Raw genomic sequence first — 18,243 nt, 5'->3', positions numbered from 1 at the left:
ATAATTTTTTGCAAACGAGAATTCATTCGGTTATATATATTGATCCGTAAAAAATCTGCAGGCGACTTTCGAATTTTAAGGCAGTCGTCCTTACCTACATTTGGTAAAGCTTGAAGACCTTTATATCAATATATATATATATATTATTTTTTAAGTGCGCCTATATATATATAGTCACAGTCCCAGAATAATTGCCAGAAAATGTTGAGCATATATGTGGTGACTGACATAGCAGAACAGTGTATGCAGGTGCAGCGTGTGCAACGAGCCAACGAGTGCGAAGTACAGTGTGACGTGTGACACGTTGTTTGACGACGCAACGATACGTCAAAACGATCTAATGATAACGCACGAAACGCAGAAAGTAACTCTTGTTCAAACACCTCAAAATTAATCAGAACAACAAAACAATGTGAACGGATCAGCCTGATAATAACCTTTAAAGTGAAGAAGAAAATATATAGTAAAAATGCGGTTTAATAATATCTTCGTATTGACCACGTTCCTTTTGATCCAAGGACGTCATGTGTCACTCGCCAGAGATGGAGAAGCTAATCAATCAAGTCTAAATATCACAACTAATGTATCTGACCATGTTACAACTTTTGCAAACAGTATAAAGCCAACCGTCTCATCCAATAGTTTGAATATCAACACTGTCTCGAATGTCAACAATGGGATTTGGACAAAGACCGGAAACGATAGTGCCTCCAAGTCACCAGAAATTTCAGTTGTTTCAGAGAGCTCAAAATCAGCATCGACGGATAGCGATGATTCGGTCAAACATACAAGTGTGGCAGGCTCAACAGCCAACTCAACAATTCTACCTGTTACCAACAATATGTCTTTGGTCACGACTGAATCATCAGTTGGAGTACGCAGCACAGAACTGACAAATTCTACAAATGCAAGCTCGACAATGTCTCCTCTTACTGAGCCTGTATTACCTGATAAGGGCTCTGCTGAGGAAGAGCACAATAGTTCGATGTCCATTTTCTTTGTACTTTGCGTTTTGGCATTGGGAATTTTATTGATCCATCTAATGCTCCAAACAAATTTCCAATACTTACCAGAGTCTGTGGTCATTGTGTTCCTTGGTGGTGCCATAGGAATGATAATAAACATGATGTCTCATCAAAATATTGCAAATTGGCGGAAAGAAGAAGCTTTTTCACCTACAGCATTCTTTCTAGTTCTCCTGCCGCCTATTATCTTTGAGTCTGGTTATAATCTCCACAAGGGCAATTTCTTCCAGAATATTGGCAGTATTATGGTATTTGCCATATTTGGCACAGCCATATCTGCTTTTGTGATTGGTGCAGGAATTTATCTTCTTGGACTGGCTGAAGTTGCTTACAAGCTCAGTTTCGTTGAGAGTTTTGCTTTTGGCTCTCTCATATCGGCTGTTGATCCTGTTGCGACAGTCGCTATATTTCATGCCCTGGATGTAGATCCTGTACTCAATATGTTGGTTTTTGGTGAATCCATTCTCAATGACGCTATATCCATTGTTTTAACCACTTCCGTACTTGAATCTAATAACGCAGCCACCACTAGTGAAGCAATTATTGTTGGAATCAATAGGTTCTGCCTCATGTTTTTTGCTTCTGCTGGAATTGGTGTTGTTTTTGCTCTTATGAGCGCTCTCATGCTTAAACACATCGATCTGAGGAAAAATCCTTCGCTCGAGTTTGGAATTATGCTGGTATTCACCTATGCTCCTTATGTTCTTGCAGAAGGAATACAATTATCAGGTATATGAAGAACTGGACTTTATTCTTATTCAACGTTTTTCACAACAACGCTAAAATGGTTTTTATTATAAAACTTATAACATCTAATCAAGTTTATTGAAACGAGTAAAGAACAGTTTTTAAAAGAAATTAATATTTTTTTTTGAGATTTTCTATCCAAGTTGTAGAATTTTCAATGACTTCCATTTGAATTTGATGTTTCAGAAAATTTCTTTGGGTCTGGGTAGCATTAATTCAATTCACGATTGTTTGCCCATTTTAGTTGAAGGTTCAGAGTACTATTTAACAAATATTTGATCGAATAGTTCAGAAGAAATGTTAGGCAGACAATTGAAATTCACTCATGATGATTACGGTTAATCCAGATGCTCTTGGTATCTGCACACTAAAATCTGTTCAATAGAAAATAGAAAAGAAGAGAAATTCTGTACCCTTATGCTTTAACGATGTTGTTTAGAGAATAGTATTCGTTTTTTTCTTAATAACACATTCACTGCAATTCCAGGTATAATGGCAATCTTGTTCAACGGTATCGTTATGTCCCATTACACACATTTCAACCTCTCGACGGTGACTCAAATTACGATGCAACAAACTATGAGAACTCTTGCCTTTATTGCCGAAACTTGTGTATTCGCATACTTGGGACTGGCACTCTTCAGTTTCAGACACAGAGTACATTTTTAAACCATTTCTCAATGTGGAGATGAAAAAATTCAAATATTCGTATTTTGATTAATTATGTTTTTTTTCATCAGGTTGAACCAGCTCTGGTCGTATGGTCCATAATCCTATCTCTGATCGGTCGAGCAGCCAATATATTCCCTCTTGCTATTCTCGTGAATCGTTTTCGCGAGCATCAAATAACTAAGAAAATGATGTTCATAATGTGGTTCAGCGGTCTTCGTGGTGCAATTTCATACGCGCTTTCTCTCCACTTGGATTTTAGTGATGAAACTCGTCACGTTATTATAACGACAACGCTCATTATTGTACTTTTCACGACTCTCATTTTCGGTGGCTCAACAATGCCGTTGTTAAAGTTTTTGCGAGCTGAGAAGAAACCGAAAAGTAGCCGGAGAAAGAAACGCGATAAAGAGATATCGCTGAGTAAAACTAGAGAATGGGTAAGAAAAATACAAATTATTCGGACATCATCATATTTTATATTAAATTTTTCCAATGACATAAAAGTATTTCCGAGCTGAATAAGTGCAGTAAGATTTCTAGTCACTTGCCATTGATGCTATTTCACTCGAAGAGAAATGTCAAACAAAAGTACCGAACGTCATATTTTTGGTCTTCGATAAATCTTCTCTCAGTGCATGACGCAATGAAAAAGGAATTACAGTATAAGAGAAAGAGCAAATGACTATTGAGAAGCCTCGAAAATTTGAGCCCAAAATAACAATTCTCAATTCTACTGTATTTCAGGGTCAAACAATAGACTCCGAACACTTATCAGAATTGACTGAGGAAGAGATGGAGGTGTCATTTCTTCAGTCGCGCATACGTGGTTTCGCACGTTGGGATTTAAAGTTCTTCATACCATTTTTCACGCGTCGTTTCACACAGCAAGAGTTGAAAGATTGCAAATCACAAATGACGGATTTGACGAATCAGTGGTATCAGGCGATACGAATAAGTCCGATTGAATCGGACGAGGAAACAACAACAGCTTCGACGGCACAGTTAAACGTTGTTGGAACGCCAAATGAAACGAAAAAGGATAGTCATATGAAGGATAAATCTGGACGACCGAGTCACGGGTCAATATTGAGTATTTAATCTCGATGTTGCAGGCTTTCACGTTTTTGTCTCTTGGCGTGTTTCAAGGCTCATCATCTCTGCCTTTTCAAAAAATTAAACAGCGGCGTGTGTCAACATTTTAATCAACCAGCAACTAGTCTTTGTCCTACAAGATGCGACGTTGTCTCGTACTTTTTCTTTCACTTAATCATATTTAGTTTAACGCTCTCAGGAACATTCAGTATTGTACAGAACGAATTTGTAGTTTCAAATTGTTTATTTTTGTGTAAGTTATATTGCATTTAACCGTAGAACCGTAGAGTAGGACAGAAACAAATCTTACGAGAATTGTATTTTCTACCTTCCTGCAAACAAAGAAAATTTATGGATTATTCGGTATTTCGCGACAGTCGTGTTCAAAATTTGGTTCCTTGGTAAATTCAGCTTTGAAACGGTCTGTGGAATATTCTAATAACGTTGCTTGTTAGATCTTTTTCAAATGTAGGGTAATGAAGAAAAAATATGTAATACGAATTGAGAGTGTCAGTATTTCGTCGTAAGTTTCTCTCCAACTGACATTTTTGTGAAAAACAATCTGCAGTACACATTGGTTATAGTGAGAGATGTCTGAATTCCAAATGCTTTCATATGAAAGGGCACAATCTTTGATGGGATATGACTCCAACTTAGAATAACGTAGCTTCATAAAATTCCATATGTCGTGGCAGTTAATTAAATATTAGCAAAATCTTGATGAACTCGGGTTTCCATTTCTCCAAAATTAATAAAAAAAAAACAGCTCGATTCATCTATGAATTCTTTTATCAGCTTAGATTTCAAAATCATTTCATGAAGTTAATCAAGCAAGTAGAGTTAGTTTGTACTCTGGAGAATGTTTTATAAGAAAAAATGTAATGACGGTTCTAGGGTTAAATCTTTATAGAATTAAGCAAAGACTTTGGAGTATTTTTCATATTTTTTTTTGCTCTTGGGGTTTTATCTCTGCAAATTTCGAAATCGAAATTCTTTGACACAGTTTGACCGATTAAAAAAAGGCTCTGTCAGTCGATTTTTGACATCGTTCTGCGTAGGCTGACAGAGCCTTTTTTTAATCGGTCAAACCGTGTCAGAGAATTTCAATTTCAAAAATTCCCAGTGAGGTTAGTCGACTGATCCATACTCTTAACATCATGCTAACGAATTTGCCTCATATTTTTCGATCCCCATCAATCTTCAAAGTCAGTGATTTTTCAATGTTTTGAGGTGTTTCAATAATTTGGTGATTGATAAAGAATTATAATGTCGGAGTGTCGCAGGTACAAAGTGTGATGGCCTGTCCGTCAAGCTTGGATAACACTGCAACAACTCTATCAGAAACAAACTCCATCAAATCAATCTCAATTGACTAATGTTTGTTCGTAGAGATTGATTTTGAGAGAAAAATTTTTTTGGAGGATTAAGGAATAATTGAGTTGATCGATTGGTTGAGAATTTTTTGGTTGATATTTGTCTGGTAGAGTTAGTTTTCGATGGACTTGTAGCAGAACCACTTAGATTTTTAAGATGTTTTTATTTCTATGTCCTCGTTGAAAGTTTGTGATATTTCTATGCTTTAAGGTTTGTCAATAACTTGGCTCATTTGAAAAAATGATTGTTATCGTATTCAGCAGGGATATTTTTTGACGCACAGTATTGTATGTTTTGGGTGTTGGTGATCAAATTAACTTCTTTTGTGTCCCTCAGAATTATTGGTGTGGCTTATGATCGTTTTCTCTGATACGGTTTAAACTCAGTTTAATTTTTTAAATGTAGTTTCAACACAGTATTCGAATGACTGAGTTTAAACTTGGATTATCGCATTGGAGCAAACGGGCATCAGTGAACCATCGTCTAATAAAAGGTGATTAATTTATTTGCAGAATCCCTGAGGATTGGTCAGATTGATTGGATACCGACAGAACAGTACGTTATTTTGTTTAAAAATACGTCTCACTCTCGCAACAAGATTTATCTAAGGTTGATCACTTTGTGTTTGTCAATCGGTAATATTCATCGAAATTTTTGGTATTCCTATCAATCATCTCGGAGCACAAGAAATTTTTTTGAACTCCATGTATTCATAACACTGAGATATTATTCAATTTCTTATATGAATGTAAAAGTTCGGTTGTCCGGCTTTTATTATTAAAGGTTTTCCTTTTCTACGGCTGGCCGTGTATGACATGTATCGACTGAAGTAACATCACATTTGCGTTAGTAAAACGTCTGTCAGTAACGTTATTGATGACTAGTTTTTTTCACCTCTAGATGTGTGTTCCAAATGATTTTATCCCAAAGATATCTTCCGCATGTGGTTACTTTCACACTTAGGGGTCTGTTCCACGACGGATAAACTTATCCGATGCTCAGAATACAAGATATTTTAGGTGTCGACTTCAGTGCTCTCCTGTACGATGACAGTGTTCTCTAACACCCAAAAATTAGTCGTTTTGGCATTGTTATGGAAAAAGAAAGCATTGACAGTGAATTTTTTTATTTACAGTTAACAACGTTGTATCAACTTGCTACAGGTTTTTGGAACGGTTGCAAAGTGAACTATTTTTCCCTTAAAGCATGGACCCTTGTCTGTAAAACTCTGTAAGGATTTTTGTCAAAACTCAAAATTTAATTTTTTACGAGAGATTTAACCGAAAAAGTACTTTTTACGCTCACTATCAACTTTTGAGCACGTTTTTGAACAATGGAAAAAGATTTTTTTGGAAATCCGACTTTGCAGCCTTAAAGTTGGATCAATTCACTGCAAAAAGTGACTAAACCTTTTATTCTGAAAAGCGCATAGTTACCGAGATATTCGATGTCAAAAATGACCGGGGGTCAAAGTGACCCCATGTGCACGAAATGTCTCGCTGTGAAGGTGTGCACACTAAGGGTTAAAGGAGATTAGCAATTTTTAAACTTTTTAACGTTACATCAAAAAAATTGCTGTAATTTTATTCTATTCAAAATCAGACCTTCAACCACTGAAAATTAGTCATTTTTTTTCGGCATTGATACTTTTCTGCAACGTAGTTTGAATCATGACAAATGTATCGTAACAGATTCAGTTGTTACGAAGTCGTATCGAAAAGCGAAAAGATAAAATAGATCAAACATCATTGAATGATGTCCTTGTCAGGCAAGAATTGAAGAAAATTTCAAAAAAGTTTTGCCTGCTTAAAAATCTCTTTATTTTAATAACCGTCATTTTTTTCTATATCTCGAACATAAATCAGTTTCGCACCTCTAATAACGTCGTTTGTAAACATATTTTTCATAATATTATAGATATATATATTACCAATGTACAGTTTAACTTTTTACATCTTCCTCTTCCTTCACATACATCTTTTTCATATTTATGTACCATAGTTTTTGGGAACATCAATAATTTTATTGTACTTGTCATACCGTCAAAATATTATCTTTTGGAAGGTCCCACTTTACACCCCTAGACGGCGACTGATTCGTTCGCTATTAGTGAATGACATTCACTAATAATTTTTATATAGAAATTAACATTTTTGTAAAAAGATTCTCTTTATAAGGATTCAAACTCATCATTAAGGTACCAAATTCAATGAAATAGTTGAGATGTAGCACATAAGCAGCGAACGCAGCTTGTTACGAATGTAATTCATAAAGAGGAAAGAAACCTTTTTAAAAGTACTATGAAAAAAATCTTAGGTATATATGGGGTACGGTACTTCAATGACGGACATCAGTATAATTTGTGTCACTGTGATTGAGAAGTGGACTGCAAAGAGATCGCCTTCGATTTAGAATTTGATTTGATACATTTAAAACCAACTAATATAGCTCATCAGTATATTTGTAAAATACTTCATATATTCTTCATGTCTTGTACAAATGGAAAACAGCCGCGTAAATATGATTGTACGTATACACTTTGGGACTAGGTGGCGTAGCCGTAGCCTCATATAATTGAGCATAAACAAAAAATAAATGTCTGTTACCTCCACTGTTGATTCTGAGTTTAAACGGTTTAAACTCATGTCAGTTCAGCCTATGTTGAAAGTATTTTGAAAAATCGCGTCAGAGAAAACGGCCATAAGATTCGCATGTGTTCTCAATATCATTTTTTACGATTGGCTAACCTCTCAGTTTGTGTTTAAGCCAATACTGGCTGTCTTGAAAAAGTGATTTTCTTAACATGATGTTCATAGGCTGATTTGTATTTATTTTTGACAAACCATAAACGAAGACACAAATTTTTGAATAAATCCTTGCTTCGATTGGTTCTAATTCTTCTTTTACAGAAAAATTCGTTACCCGGTTCTGCACCAAACATATGCCAACGTGCATATGTTTCGAAAACTTTCCTATTTGCAAGGGAGATATATTAAACGGAATTGTAAAATCAAACTTCGTTGTAGTTTGGGTGTTCACTCTCCATGAAAATAATCCTCTCAATAATGGAGTACTGTGAAGATCAATTAAATAAAAACTCAATATTCGATCAATATTAACGTTTTGATGAAATCAACATTCTGAGAATGTGGACTTTTAATATAAAGGATAATGTATTTGTGGGTGCATCAGTCACAAAATTCACTTCACACCGTGCTGGAAAACACTTGAACCTAGCGAATAGTGCACATTGAAGAAGAGCGTCGAGCCACTACCGTGACTCTAGTACCCCGCACGGATACAAGATGTATATACAAGATAAATTTTTGAATGTCATTTATAAAACTGATGCTACAGTGAAATATTGGTGGCTCTCTGCAGTTGAAAATTGGGGTTGAATATGAAAATATTTTTCAACGCAAAAGGAAAGGCAATAAAGATATCAACATCAAATCCATTTATTCATTCATCTGTATTTCTTGTTTTACTGTCGGTGAGATTAACCAACTAAATTCGATTACGCATTTATTTAACTTTTATTTTCTTACGTTGTCATCACGCTCGCCCATGTTTGTAGTCGCACATCAAATAACTAGTACATGCATTTTCTAAATCAAACTGTCCTGTGTTTATCGTGATTTTTTGTTTTTTTTTTTTTCAAAAATATGTTCATCGCTGTAACAGAAAGAAATGTGCGTATTCTTCATGATAAACGAGTTTGCATATTTTTCCAAAAAAGTTTCTTTTGGCTGCGAAAAGTCTTGTGAACACTTCTCGGTATATTTTTGTTTCCACATATGGTTTTTATTTTTCCATTGGCAAGGGCACCTTGTTACGAAGTTTTGCTATGAATACATTTTCAATTTATATCCAGACTTTTTACGCTTTACGCAGAAAATAAAAATGTATATACGAATGAAACACAAGTTGGAAGTACGTTTTGTGTTTTTTTCAGGACTCTCGCTACGTATACGCATAATAATAAATTATTAACAACCATCATTTCATTCCGGCTTCTCCATTATTTCATTTTTCGCGCGCGATCATAAATATATATTGTCGTTAAACTTATTTAGCGGTACAAAGGTATCGTTATCGCGAATACATTATACATCATCGCGTTTTTTCAACTCCTGTTGTAACGTACTGAAATTCAGAGAGAACAACGAGAAAAGGATAAACAGCAAGAATAAATGATAAACGAAAATGAAAGGAAAACGACAACAAGCTGGTCTTTTTTGTCTTAATATTTTTGACAAGTGTTTTGTTTTTACATATATATTTTTTTTTTTTTTTTCATGCGTATGTCTATCACTTGCGTCTGGGTAAAGTTGCTAAAAATCGCGCGGGTCGTGGGAGTCTCTACGCAAGTAATATTAATTTGTTGTTGTTCTTTTTCGCACGCTTTCTTCCCGCAATTATAATATTAATCGTTGGTTCGTGACCTTTATATTACTGCATTTTTTTTCCTCGCTTTTTTTTTCATTCCCGTTACCGCTATTTACCGATGGGGCATTAGTTAAGCATGCAGATTATACGACTCTCTAAATTTTTTTTGTTTTTTTTTTGTTTTTCGTTTTTCATTTATTGTTTCTTCTTCGTACTACTTTGTTTTTGATGCCTCTGGTAGGTATTCTGTGTACCGGTGCTCGAAGGTCACTTCCGGCACGATAACGTCATTTTCGAAATTGCATTTGTCATCTTCTTTAATATTTGTTGGATCTTATCTTTTGGTAAAAACAGAGAGAGCGAGAGTGAAGAATGCATGTCGCAATATCGTCTCGTTGATTCACTTTTCGTCTACTTCTTTCGAATAATTATTGCGTCGCTGTATTGATTCGTCGCTAAGTTATCGGAAGATATAATACATTCGTGTTCTCTCTTCCTACCACGAATCGAATGTTTTTTCTTCGAGTCGGATTCTGCAACGAGTACAAAATGTATTTGTAGAAAGGAGACGATAAAATTCGTCGTTTATGTTTTTCTTGCCTTTTCTTCGTCGTCGTCGTCGTCGTCGTCCTGATAGTCTTCATTAGATTCACGAAACTTTTGTTTTTCTCTCCTCAAAATCTTTTTCTTCTTTTTCCTTTAATACAATTTTATAATATTCTTCAAAATTTTTGAGATCGATTATTCACATGATCAATATTGCTTGCACGTTTTCGAGATGTTCTTACGACCGAAGCAATAACATCCGTGTCACGCGTACGTTAGATTTGCCTACGATAGAAATATTAAATGGTGTTTTACACTCCCCCTCCCCAACCCCCCCAATCGTCCAAGAAATACACTTTTTCTTCATCTATTATTCTCAACCAATCCGATCTGTCATAGCCGGATAACACTACAGGGAATTCATAGCAATTTTATTAATCGTAGCGAAATATTCACCGGAGATTCCTAAACACTTTTATTTAATAATATTGCCATGATTTTCTATGGTGTCCTCCGTGTATTGGTTTTTTATGTAATTTTTTTCCTTTTTTTCGGTCTTTGTATGTTTTTTTTTGTTTTTTTTTTGGTTGTTTTTAAATAAATTGTATATACTGTACAAATGTGGCAAAACTGCCGATTGGATTATGAATCCTTGTCAACTTCAAGGTGGCCGATGAAAAAATGATCGACGCGAATAGCTCGAATATTCGAACAAGATCGAAGTGCTCGCAGAATGGGCGGGCGAAATCCGCCGTTTATTTAATCTCCCGTTGCGACGATCTCAGAGAAAGAATAATGAGCACTCACCAATTGGGAAAAAAAAACTTACTGACGTCCTAAAACAAAACTTATGATCTACGTTGTACATCGTATTTTTTTCTCTCCCCTCTACTTATGTTCTCGCACAACGCGCCGACAAAATTTAGCAGTGATACAATGGAGAGTGAAAACAAAAAGAAATAGGAAAAATCGGAGACGAGTCCTTGTTGCAAGCAGCAAATATTTGGGGACCATCTCGATAATGAACAATTCACGGTTGCCTCAACCAACCGCTTTCACTCATTTCCCCCATTTCTAGCTTTCTGTCTCGTTTATATCCAGTTCCTTTAGTCTCATCCTAATACGCAAACTCTCGGTACTTATACCACTGTAACCGGTCAACGGGAATTTATTGAGTATTGATAATCAGGCTGAAGAAATCCATTCGAATCGCCGAAGAATCGATTGGCAAAAAAAGTTTGAATTCATTGTATATGCAGGTAGTCAACCACTTTCGTTATAACTGAGAATGTTTATGCGAAACCTGTGAGCATGATGAGGATAGAAAGAAAAAAACGAAGCGTTATTATTTCTTTCTAAGAAATGAAGTACTAGAAAATTAATTGTGTTCGTATGTTCGAATTTAAGTCGTTTTTGCTGAACGAAAAAAAAATTGTACAGATAGAGAGACAAGATAGTACGGATCAACAAAAATGTAATAGTAATAATAAATATACATCATTGACGGAAAGCCGAGCGAGAGCGAGACGCGCGTGGGAGCAGAGCAGGTGAGAGAAAATATCGTCTTGTCACTTCACTCATTCATATCCGAACAAATCCCTTAATAAAATTGCGGAATGTTTGACGAAGCATTTAACCGTAATAATTTGATTTTAATTACATTCCATTCTGTCGTCTTAGTTTTATTCTTAAGGCGTTATTAATTCGCTTGATGTTTTCAATTCGATCGAGACAAAGCTTCGTAGCTTTTATTCTGACATTTATAATTTATTGGATATGCGCAGTACCGAAGGTGTTCATCATTCGTTTTTTCTTTTTCTCGGATTATTCATTCTTTTTCTTCATTTTTCTCCATTCTGCAACGCTCCCACTCGGTCGCCCTCGGCTAGGCGCGGTTTATATCGGCGGGCATTTCAGGAGCGCTTTTATATGTAGGTGGGTGTGTGGGATTCTGTGTGCGAGTGTGTGTATGTTTTCTGTAAAATTGTCTCCTCCTTAATGTGTGGTAAACGACTGACAAATTTCATATCTTATTTTTTTGTTTTGTTGGTTTTCGTTTTCTATCGTTTAAACGTTATGAAAAAAAATGATCACTGAATTTGGAGCCACGGATGCTTGAGGCACTTGGCTGCAGTAGCTCGGGCGCTCGGATTAAACTCAAGCATCGGCGTTAGGAACTCAGCAAACTCGCGAGCTTCACTTGGCGACCAGTCGTATTTTTCTGTAAGCACCTCGTACAGCCCCCAGGGCTTTAGACCCGTAATATGCTTGAGTTCACCCTTTTTATTGAAAAACATTCTCGAGTGCCTTCCATACAACGCAATGCGACGCGGGATTGCCCCTAATAGCTCGATTATGTGGGCCAAATGATCCTCGTCCCTGTAAATTAATACGAAAGCATCAATAATAATAGCAATTGTTTATTCATATGGTCAAAAGAAAAAAAAATTTCAAACAAAAGCAAATTTTTGTACGGATTGAAGACATTTCCAAATAAGGATAAAACGCCTTTCCTATGAGTGATTCAGAGCCCACCCACCGCCCATCACCTCCCTACGTCAACCCTTTGTAAAATAGGATACGACGTATGAATTTTTTACGAATATTCGATGTTGGCGATAAGTTTTGGTGAATTGAAAAAAATGGTGAACTACAGATATAAACGTACGTGATATAAATGTATTTTTTCTACAGGATTATATATGCAGAGAATTTCGCGAAATCTATCGTGTTTAACGAGTAATTATAAAAGATACAAAGATCAAAGTATTTGGGAAAAATACGTCCAGATTCGATCTGACCTCGTGAATATTATTTTAGTCAAATAATTGATAGTTTATTTGCGTTTTCCACGTTTTTATTAAATTTCTCGATGATATTCTCACCTGCAATAATCCGCTCCACTGTGAGGTTCAAATAAATAATCGCCAGTTGCAAGTTCAAATGCCATACAAGCTGTAGACCATATATCCGCAGAGGTGTCATAACCAGCGCCGAGCAACACTTCGAGAGATCTGTACTGCCGAGTTTGGATGTCTTCCGTGAACTTTTTATGTACCCAACATGCGTTACCAAGATCAGCGATTTTGACTTCAAGCTCGCAGTCAACAAGAGCTGGATCGAGAGGTGCAACCGAAGCACGCTTCAGTTGTTTCGGTCCAGGTGGTTTGTGATTACGTCCTGAAAATCATTCAATTCTATAGAAACTTGATAGAATAACGAATGTTAATGAAATATTCGATAAATCCATTGATTAACATGTTGAAGTTAGAATAATGAGAAGAATGTGAGAAGAATGAGTTGAATGTTAGAAATGACAAGGAGCTTTGTCAGTTCTTTCAAAATTTTGAAAAATTATTTCAAGATTCCAACCAAACTGAAATCTTTTCAGTACACATCAAATTTACCTTCTGTCCTTCTTTCCTCGGTCTGTTGCGAATCTATGGGACGAGCAGTATCATCACAGATTTTATCACCACCCGCAAGTTCATCGTTTTCCGATTTAGGCGGTTCTTCCAGCGATGGATTATCGACATTTTCACCACTCGCAAGTGCATCGACTCCGTTAACATGGGGTGGTGAGGTATTAGGTTCAGATATATCGGGGGAACCTTTGCTTTCTGAATTCTCGTCAATACTCTCCGGATCTTGATCCGGACTATTTGCTTCAGCATCACCGTTTTCCCGCGTACTGGTTGTAGTCTTCGATTGTTCTTCGATCTCTTCAATTTGTTCCATTTGCTTCTTCAATAACTCGTTCTGTCGTTTAGCCTTCTTCTTCAAACGCTTCTTTTTGTTTTTTGACATTTTTGCATTTGGAACTGGTTCCTGAAATTCCTTGGGTGCAGTTGAGATCAAAGAAACTGGAAGCTTCAGACCCAATGAGTGCAACTCGGTCGCGATGAAGGCTAAATTTCTTATGTAAGTTTCGTCGACGCATATCAACACATTTTCTGGTTTTATGTCCGTATGAATTATTTTGCCTGTCAATTTGATAAAATATTTTCTGAATTAACTAACGTTATTATAGAAATGTGCAGTCTGGGACAAGGTTTTTGAGGTTGCTTCCTTGAATGAAAGCGAAAGAGCATTTTATCAATTCTATAAAAACAGATTTTGTAGTATTGTTTGACATTTTTTGTATTGAATGTGGGGTCCAAAACGCTCTTCTAGTTCTAAGCAAAATTGAATTAAAATTAATTTTTTTCGTTTTCATAAACCATTCGTTTTACAGTAATAGCAAGAGAAGAAAGCTTCTTTCAAAGTAAAATTAAGTGTTCCTTGCGATGATCACATTTCCAAAAATGTACTTGTAATATATGCCACGAACGTAACGTCCCCGTGATTCAACGCTTGTTGAATAATTTATCGCCTATTAATTCAAAATTCATAATGTGTGCTAAAATACTTACATTTGTTGTGCAGATAGTCGAGACCCTCGAGGACCTGTCTGATTATTCGTTTAACGTTATTCCTTGGTATACCCCGATAATTTGATTTGATTATAAGCTTGAGAAGATTATGTCCAAGAACTTCGAACACCATGCACACATGAAGACCATTTATACCAGTGATCTTAAAATCGTTCAACAGCTGTACTGTTTTATTACGTTTTGGATCATTGGGATCTGTATCGCGTACGTCCTTCAAAAGTTTTATCTCATCCAGAGCAGTTTCAGTGAAATGAGATGCTGATTTAACGACTTTCAAAGCAACAAACCGTTTATCCTGAAATCATGTTTCTTTATTTACTCATTTTATCTAGAAAACATTACTTCAATATTGTCCTACTAATATAATTATCTTATTAATGAATATTATTATCTCTTTATTAGCCATCACTCATTCGCTTTTGCCTCCACGCTTATTCAGTTTTGTAGAGTCGAGATATTTAATTACCTGCAAATCCCAGCACAACCACACAGTGGAGAAATGACCCCAACCAAGTTTTCGTGTAACATGATAACGATTTAAAAATAGGTCTCCGATCTTTACAGGATGATAGCCACCCTTACAGTACTCTGTGCTATCCTCTTGTTCTTCATCTTCGCTGCTGTAAACTTCGTCGTCGATCTCAATAGAATCATTGCTAGAACTGTTGGATGTTCCAAATATATAAATTATGTTAAATGAAAATAGTTTCTATGGATTTATCATAGCGGAAGATTTGAGTCTCTAATTCAATGGAGATCCATGTTTAAAATGGATTTATTCAATTTTTAATTGATTACTTGAGCTCTTCAAACCACTTGAGAGAACCATTAGTTTTGTGAATTAAGATAGTGTTCATTGGAAAGAAGCAAATTTATTTGATAATATCTCAAATTTCTACAGTAAGGAATTCCAGTAGTTGCAACACTCAAAACTTAATTTCAGTATTTCAAATGAATTTTTATAGTTCGATAACAACGGCAGCATATTTTTGCAGGTTTCAGCAAATGATTTTTCTATCATTTATTTTTCACGGCTTAACAAGATGATGATCGATTGTCATCTTGTAGCTGAAAAAGTAAATCAATACTAAGACCCACTAACAATGGAAAATTTGAATACTTTTTCAGATCTACGAATCACATTTACAAAGATTATGAGACGAGTGAAAAATTTGACAAATTGTTTATTAAATATTTGTTATTCATCGTTTGCAATGGTGTAAACTTTGATGTCATAAAGAAAGGGATCAGTACCTATTCCCATTTTCCATATTAGATTGCCTTTGTCCTGTGGTATCTTGAGTCTGTCTAGCAGGTGCAGTTTTTGAGCAATGAGCTCCGCTGTTTTCAGCATCTGATTGAGAATTTCCTTTTCCCTTTCGTTTGGCAGGCTTGTATCGCTTTTTTTTAGCTTGTATGGCGAGAACTCGCCTGTTTACATAAGCTTTGGCGCTCATACCCCTGGTTGTTACTGGGTTGGTCTTGGCAGAGCCACCGCTGGGACTTCCGGGCTCCTGAGCCGCCGTTCCTGCGATTTCCAAAAACCTCTAGTATAATAAAAACAAATTTTTACTAGAGTATTACTCTGTCGGTGTAGATTCTGTTGATTTGTAGAACTTCGTTTCGATATTCACGTGAAGATCAGTCAAAAATGTCGAAAATTTCTCTTTTTAAGCAGCAACCATAATCTTATACACTCTCGATTGCTGTAATTGCGTTTGTGCCACGAGGAAAAAAATCGGGCAACACGTTTTCATCAGTTCAGCTGACGAATAGTCCGGCGAGAAAAAAAGAAAAAATCCTGTCAACGCGCACACCGTGCAGTGTCAACGTACAATAAAAAATTGACAAAAAACACCCAACGCCGCTTTTTGAACGAATTCCGGTCACCTGGACACGGATCGGCGATTTGCGGATTTCTACTCAAATCTCATGTCCCTCCAATCTTGTCGTTGTTCCCAAAAAAAAAAAAAAAACGCGGATTTCGGGAACTTCCGGGGGAAGGGGGAATACACCGTTTTTCTAATTTTTATTTTCACGCGTTTGAAGATTTTTCACGTATCCCGTTCGCGTAAGCTGAGCGAAAATTATCCCAGATTTCCGCAAAACTTCGAGATGGCACTGTAGGGATGTTTAACGTCGTACTCTTCGTCGGCTGTGATTTCGAGTGGCTGTATCGCTCCCTCTTTTTTTTTCTCCGTCAGTGTCTTTCTGGTTTTGCCGATTTTACCGCAGCAATGTCAAAAACAGACTATTTTATTTGTAGACAAGTCTTTAAATAAAACGGATGTTGTTTTGTTTTTCTTCTCGCGTATCTTTTCGTTACTTACAAAATGTAATCCTATATAACCATTATTCTAGTCAGTACACACACACACTCTCTGACTTTCCCAATTCCCAACTCTTGCTCCCTTCCATGCTACTACTCTCTCGCTCTGCCCTTCGCTTCCTCGATCCTCGTTCGGCGGTTGTTTGAGTATGGCCGCTTTTCATGGACACGGAGCAGAGAAATGCCGCTCTTGTCCGATCGCAACAAAATCACACACTACGATAAACACTAGAAAATACGGATAAAAACACTTCGGAGGCGTCTCGGCGTTCCGTTTCATACAAAATGCACCGTGCTACAGCGCTCCACGGCTCATTCTTCTCTCATAATTCATTCTCATTTTACACTGTTGATTTTCAACAAATTTATTCATGATGATAGAAACGAAATGTAACGAGCTTTTCTTTGACATAACAAAATTATAATGTCATAAAAGCACGTCTTTGTTTTTGTATTTCCTAGCGGAAAGCCAATATAGCTCATTACAGTAATTTTTTATTCGCCTTGCGTTCAGTTTACCTGAAGAGTTACATACAGAAAGACTGCACTAGGTAAACTTGGCTATCAAATGGCAACCTTTCGAATACTTTTCAACTTGAATCGATTGTAAGTCGTTTGGAGGTGATTTTCAACCAATTAAACTGTTTGTTGGATAATTTTTAACGCAGTGGCTAGTCGTCCGGGTAGCCGGACGAATAATATTCGTCCGGACACGCTTTATCCAATGATTTCCCGCTTTACCCGGACGATTGAGGGTTGCTTATTCGTCCGGACATGCTTTTAGTGCACGAAATATCCGGACGAGTAGCCACAGCCATAATTTAACGTCAAAAAACAAAAAATACTCAAAATTTACCCAAAAACTTCAACTCAGATGGCGCCCCAAACTCTACTTAAGGTGAAGGATCAGTCACCTAACCTCACCTCGAATTTTCGAAATGGAAATTCTCCGCTGTCGTTTGACTAATCAAAAAAAGGCTCTGTCAGCGGACGCGGAAAGATGTCAAAAATACGCTGAACGGGGCTTTTTTTATTGATCAAACCGTGTCGAAGATATTCAATTTTGAAAATTGCAGCTATCTCTCTCGCCCCTGACTGTCCGCGTAGCCTTTAAACCAGGGTAACGGGTGACGGTGACGAAGGGGGTATCGATACTCTCGAAAAAGGGTTACGTTCCTGTCATTAATTTAGAAAAAACCGTAACGTCACCCGGCAGTGCGGGTAACTGCTCTATCATCTTAAATCCAATTGATGCAAAATATAATAGCAGTATATATACCAATCGATATAAATTATATTTTATTTTATATCAGATATAAAGTTCTGATGATTATTTTCATAAAAGGGAAAATAATTTTTGAACAAAATTAGCATCAGTCATATCACCTGCTACAACAGCTAACTGCCAAATTTATTGCCAGTTGTAATTTTAATCTGTTGAATTTTGTTCAATCGTTCACTTCCATGAAAAAGCGGTTTAATTGAATTATTCTGACTTCTAGACAATTGATTTGGCGGTTCAATGGCATTCTGACTCGCAGACCTGCAACTGCCCAATAGGCTTGTTGTTATTGGCACATATGCTTCACTGAAATCGTCATGTGCGACCCCAGTATGTATCGTAACGGTTCTCTTG

The 18,243-nt window shown here is 36.5% G+C and overlaps 2 protein-coding genes across 2 annotated transcripts; one reads left to right on the top strand and one right to left on the bottom strand.

The window, feature by feature from the left end:
- The first annotated feature begins 181 nt into the window (after positions 1-181).
- On the top strand, positions 182-5,783 carry Nhe1 (Na[+]/H[+] hydrogen exchanger 1). Its single transcript, XM_043412273.1, has 5 exons — positions 182-1,754; positions 2,260-2,429; positions 2,513-2,881; positions 3,189-3,523; positions 5,423-5,783. The coding sequence occupies exons 1-5, from the start codon at positions 470-472 to the stop codon at positions 5,445-5,447; spliced, it is 2,184 nt and encodes a 727-aa protein (XP_043268208.1). The 5' UTR covers positions 182-469; the 3' UTR covers positions 5,448-5,783.
- A 2,569-nt stretch (positions 5,784-8,352) lies between these two features.
- On the bottom strand, positions 8,353-17,059 carry LOC122405879 (SR splicing factor protein kinase). Its single transcript, XM_043410976.1, has 6 exons — positions 15,533-17,059; positions 14,745-14,940; positions 14,258-14,573; positions 13,253-13,828; positions 12,731-13,025; positions 8,353-12,224 (listed from the first exon to the last, which is right to left on the bottom strand). Exons 1-6 carry the CDS (start codon positions 15,733-15,735, stop codon positions 11,936-11,938), a joined length of 1,875 nt encoding a protein of 624 aa, XP_043266911.1. The 5' UTR covers positions 15,736-17,059; the 3' UTR covers positions 8,353-11,935.
- Between the last annotated feature and the right edge of the window lie 1,184 nt (positions 17,060-18,243).

This window comes from Venturia canescens, chromosome 1 (assembly GCF_019457755.1).
Source record: "Venturia canescens isolate UGA chromosome 1, ASM1945775v1, whole genome shotgun sequence".
In the NCBI taxonomy this organism is placed as follows: domain Eukaryota; kingdom Metazoa; phylum Arthropoda; class Insecta; order Hymenoptera; family Ichneumonidae; genus Venturia; species Venturia canescens.
Note: the sequence above shows the minus strand (reverse complement) of the source record. Positions and strands in the feature narration are given on the sequence as shown.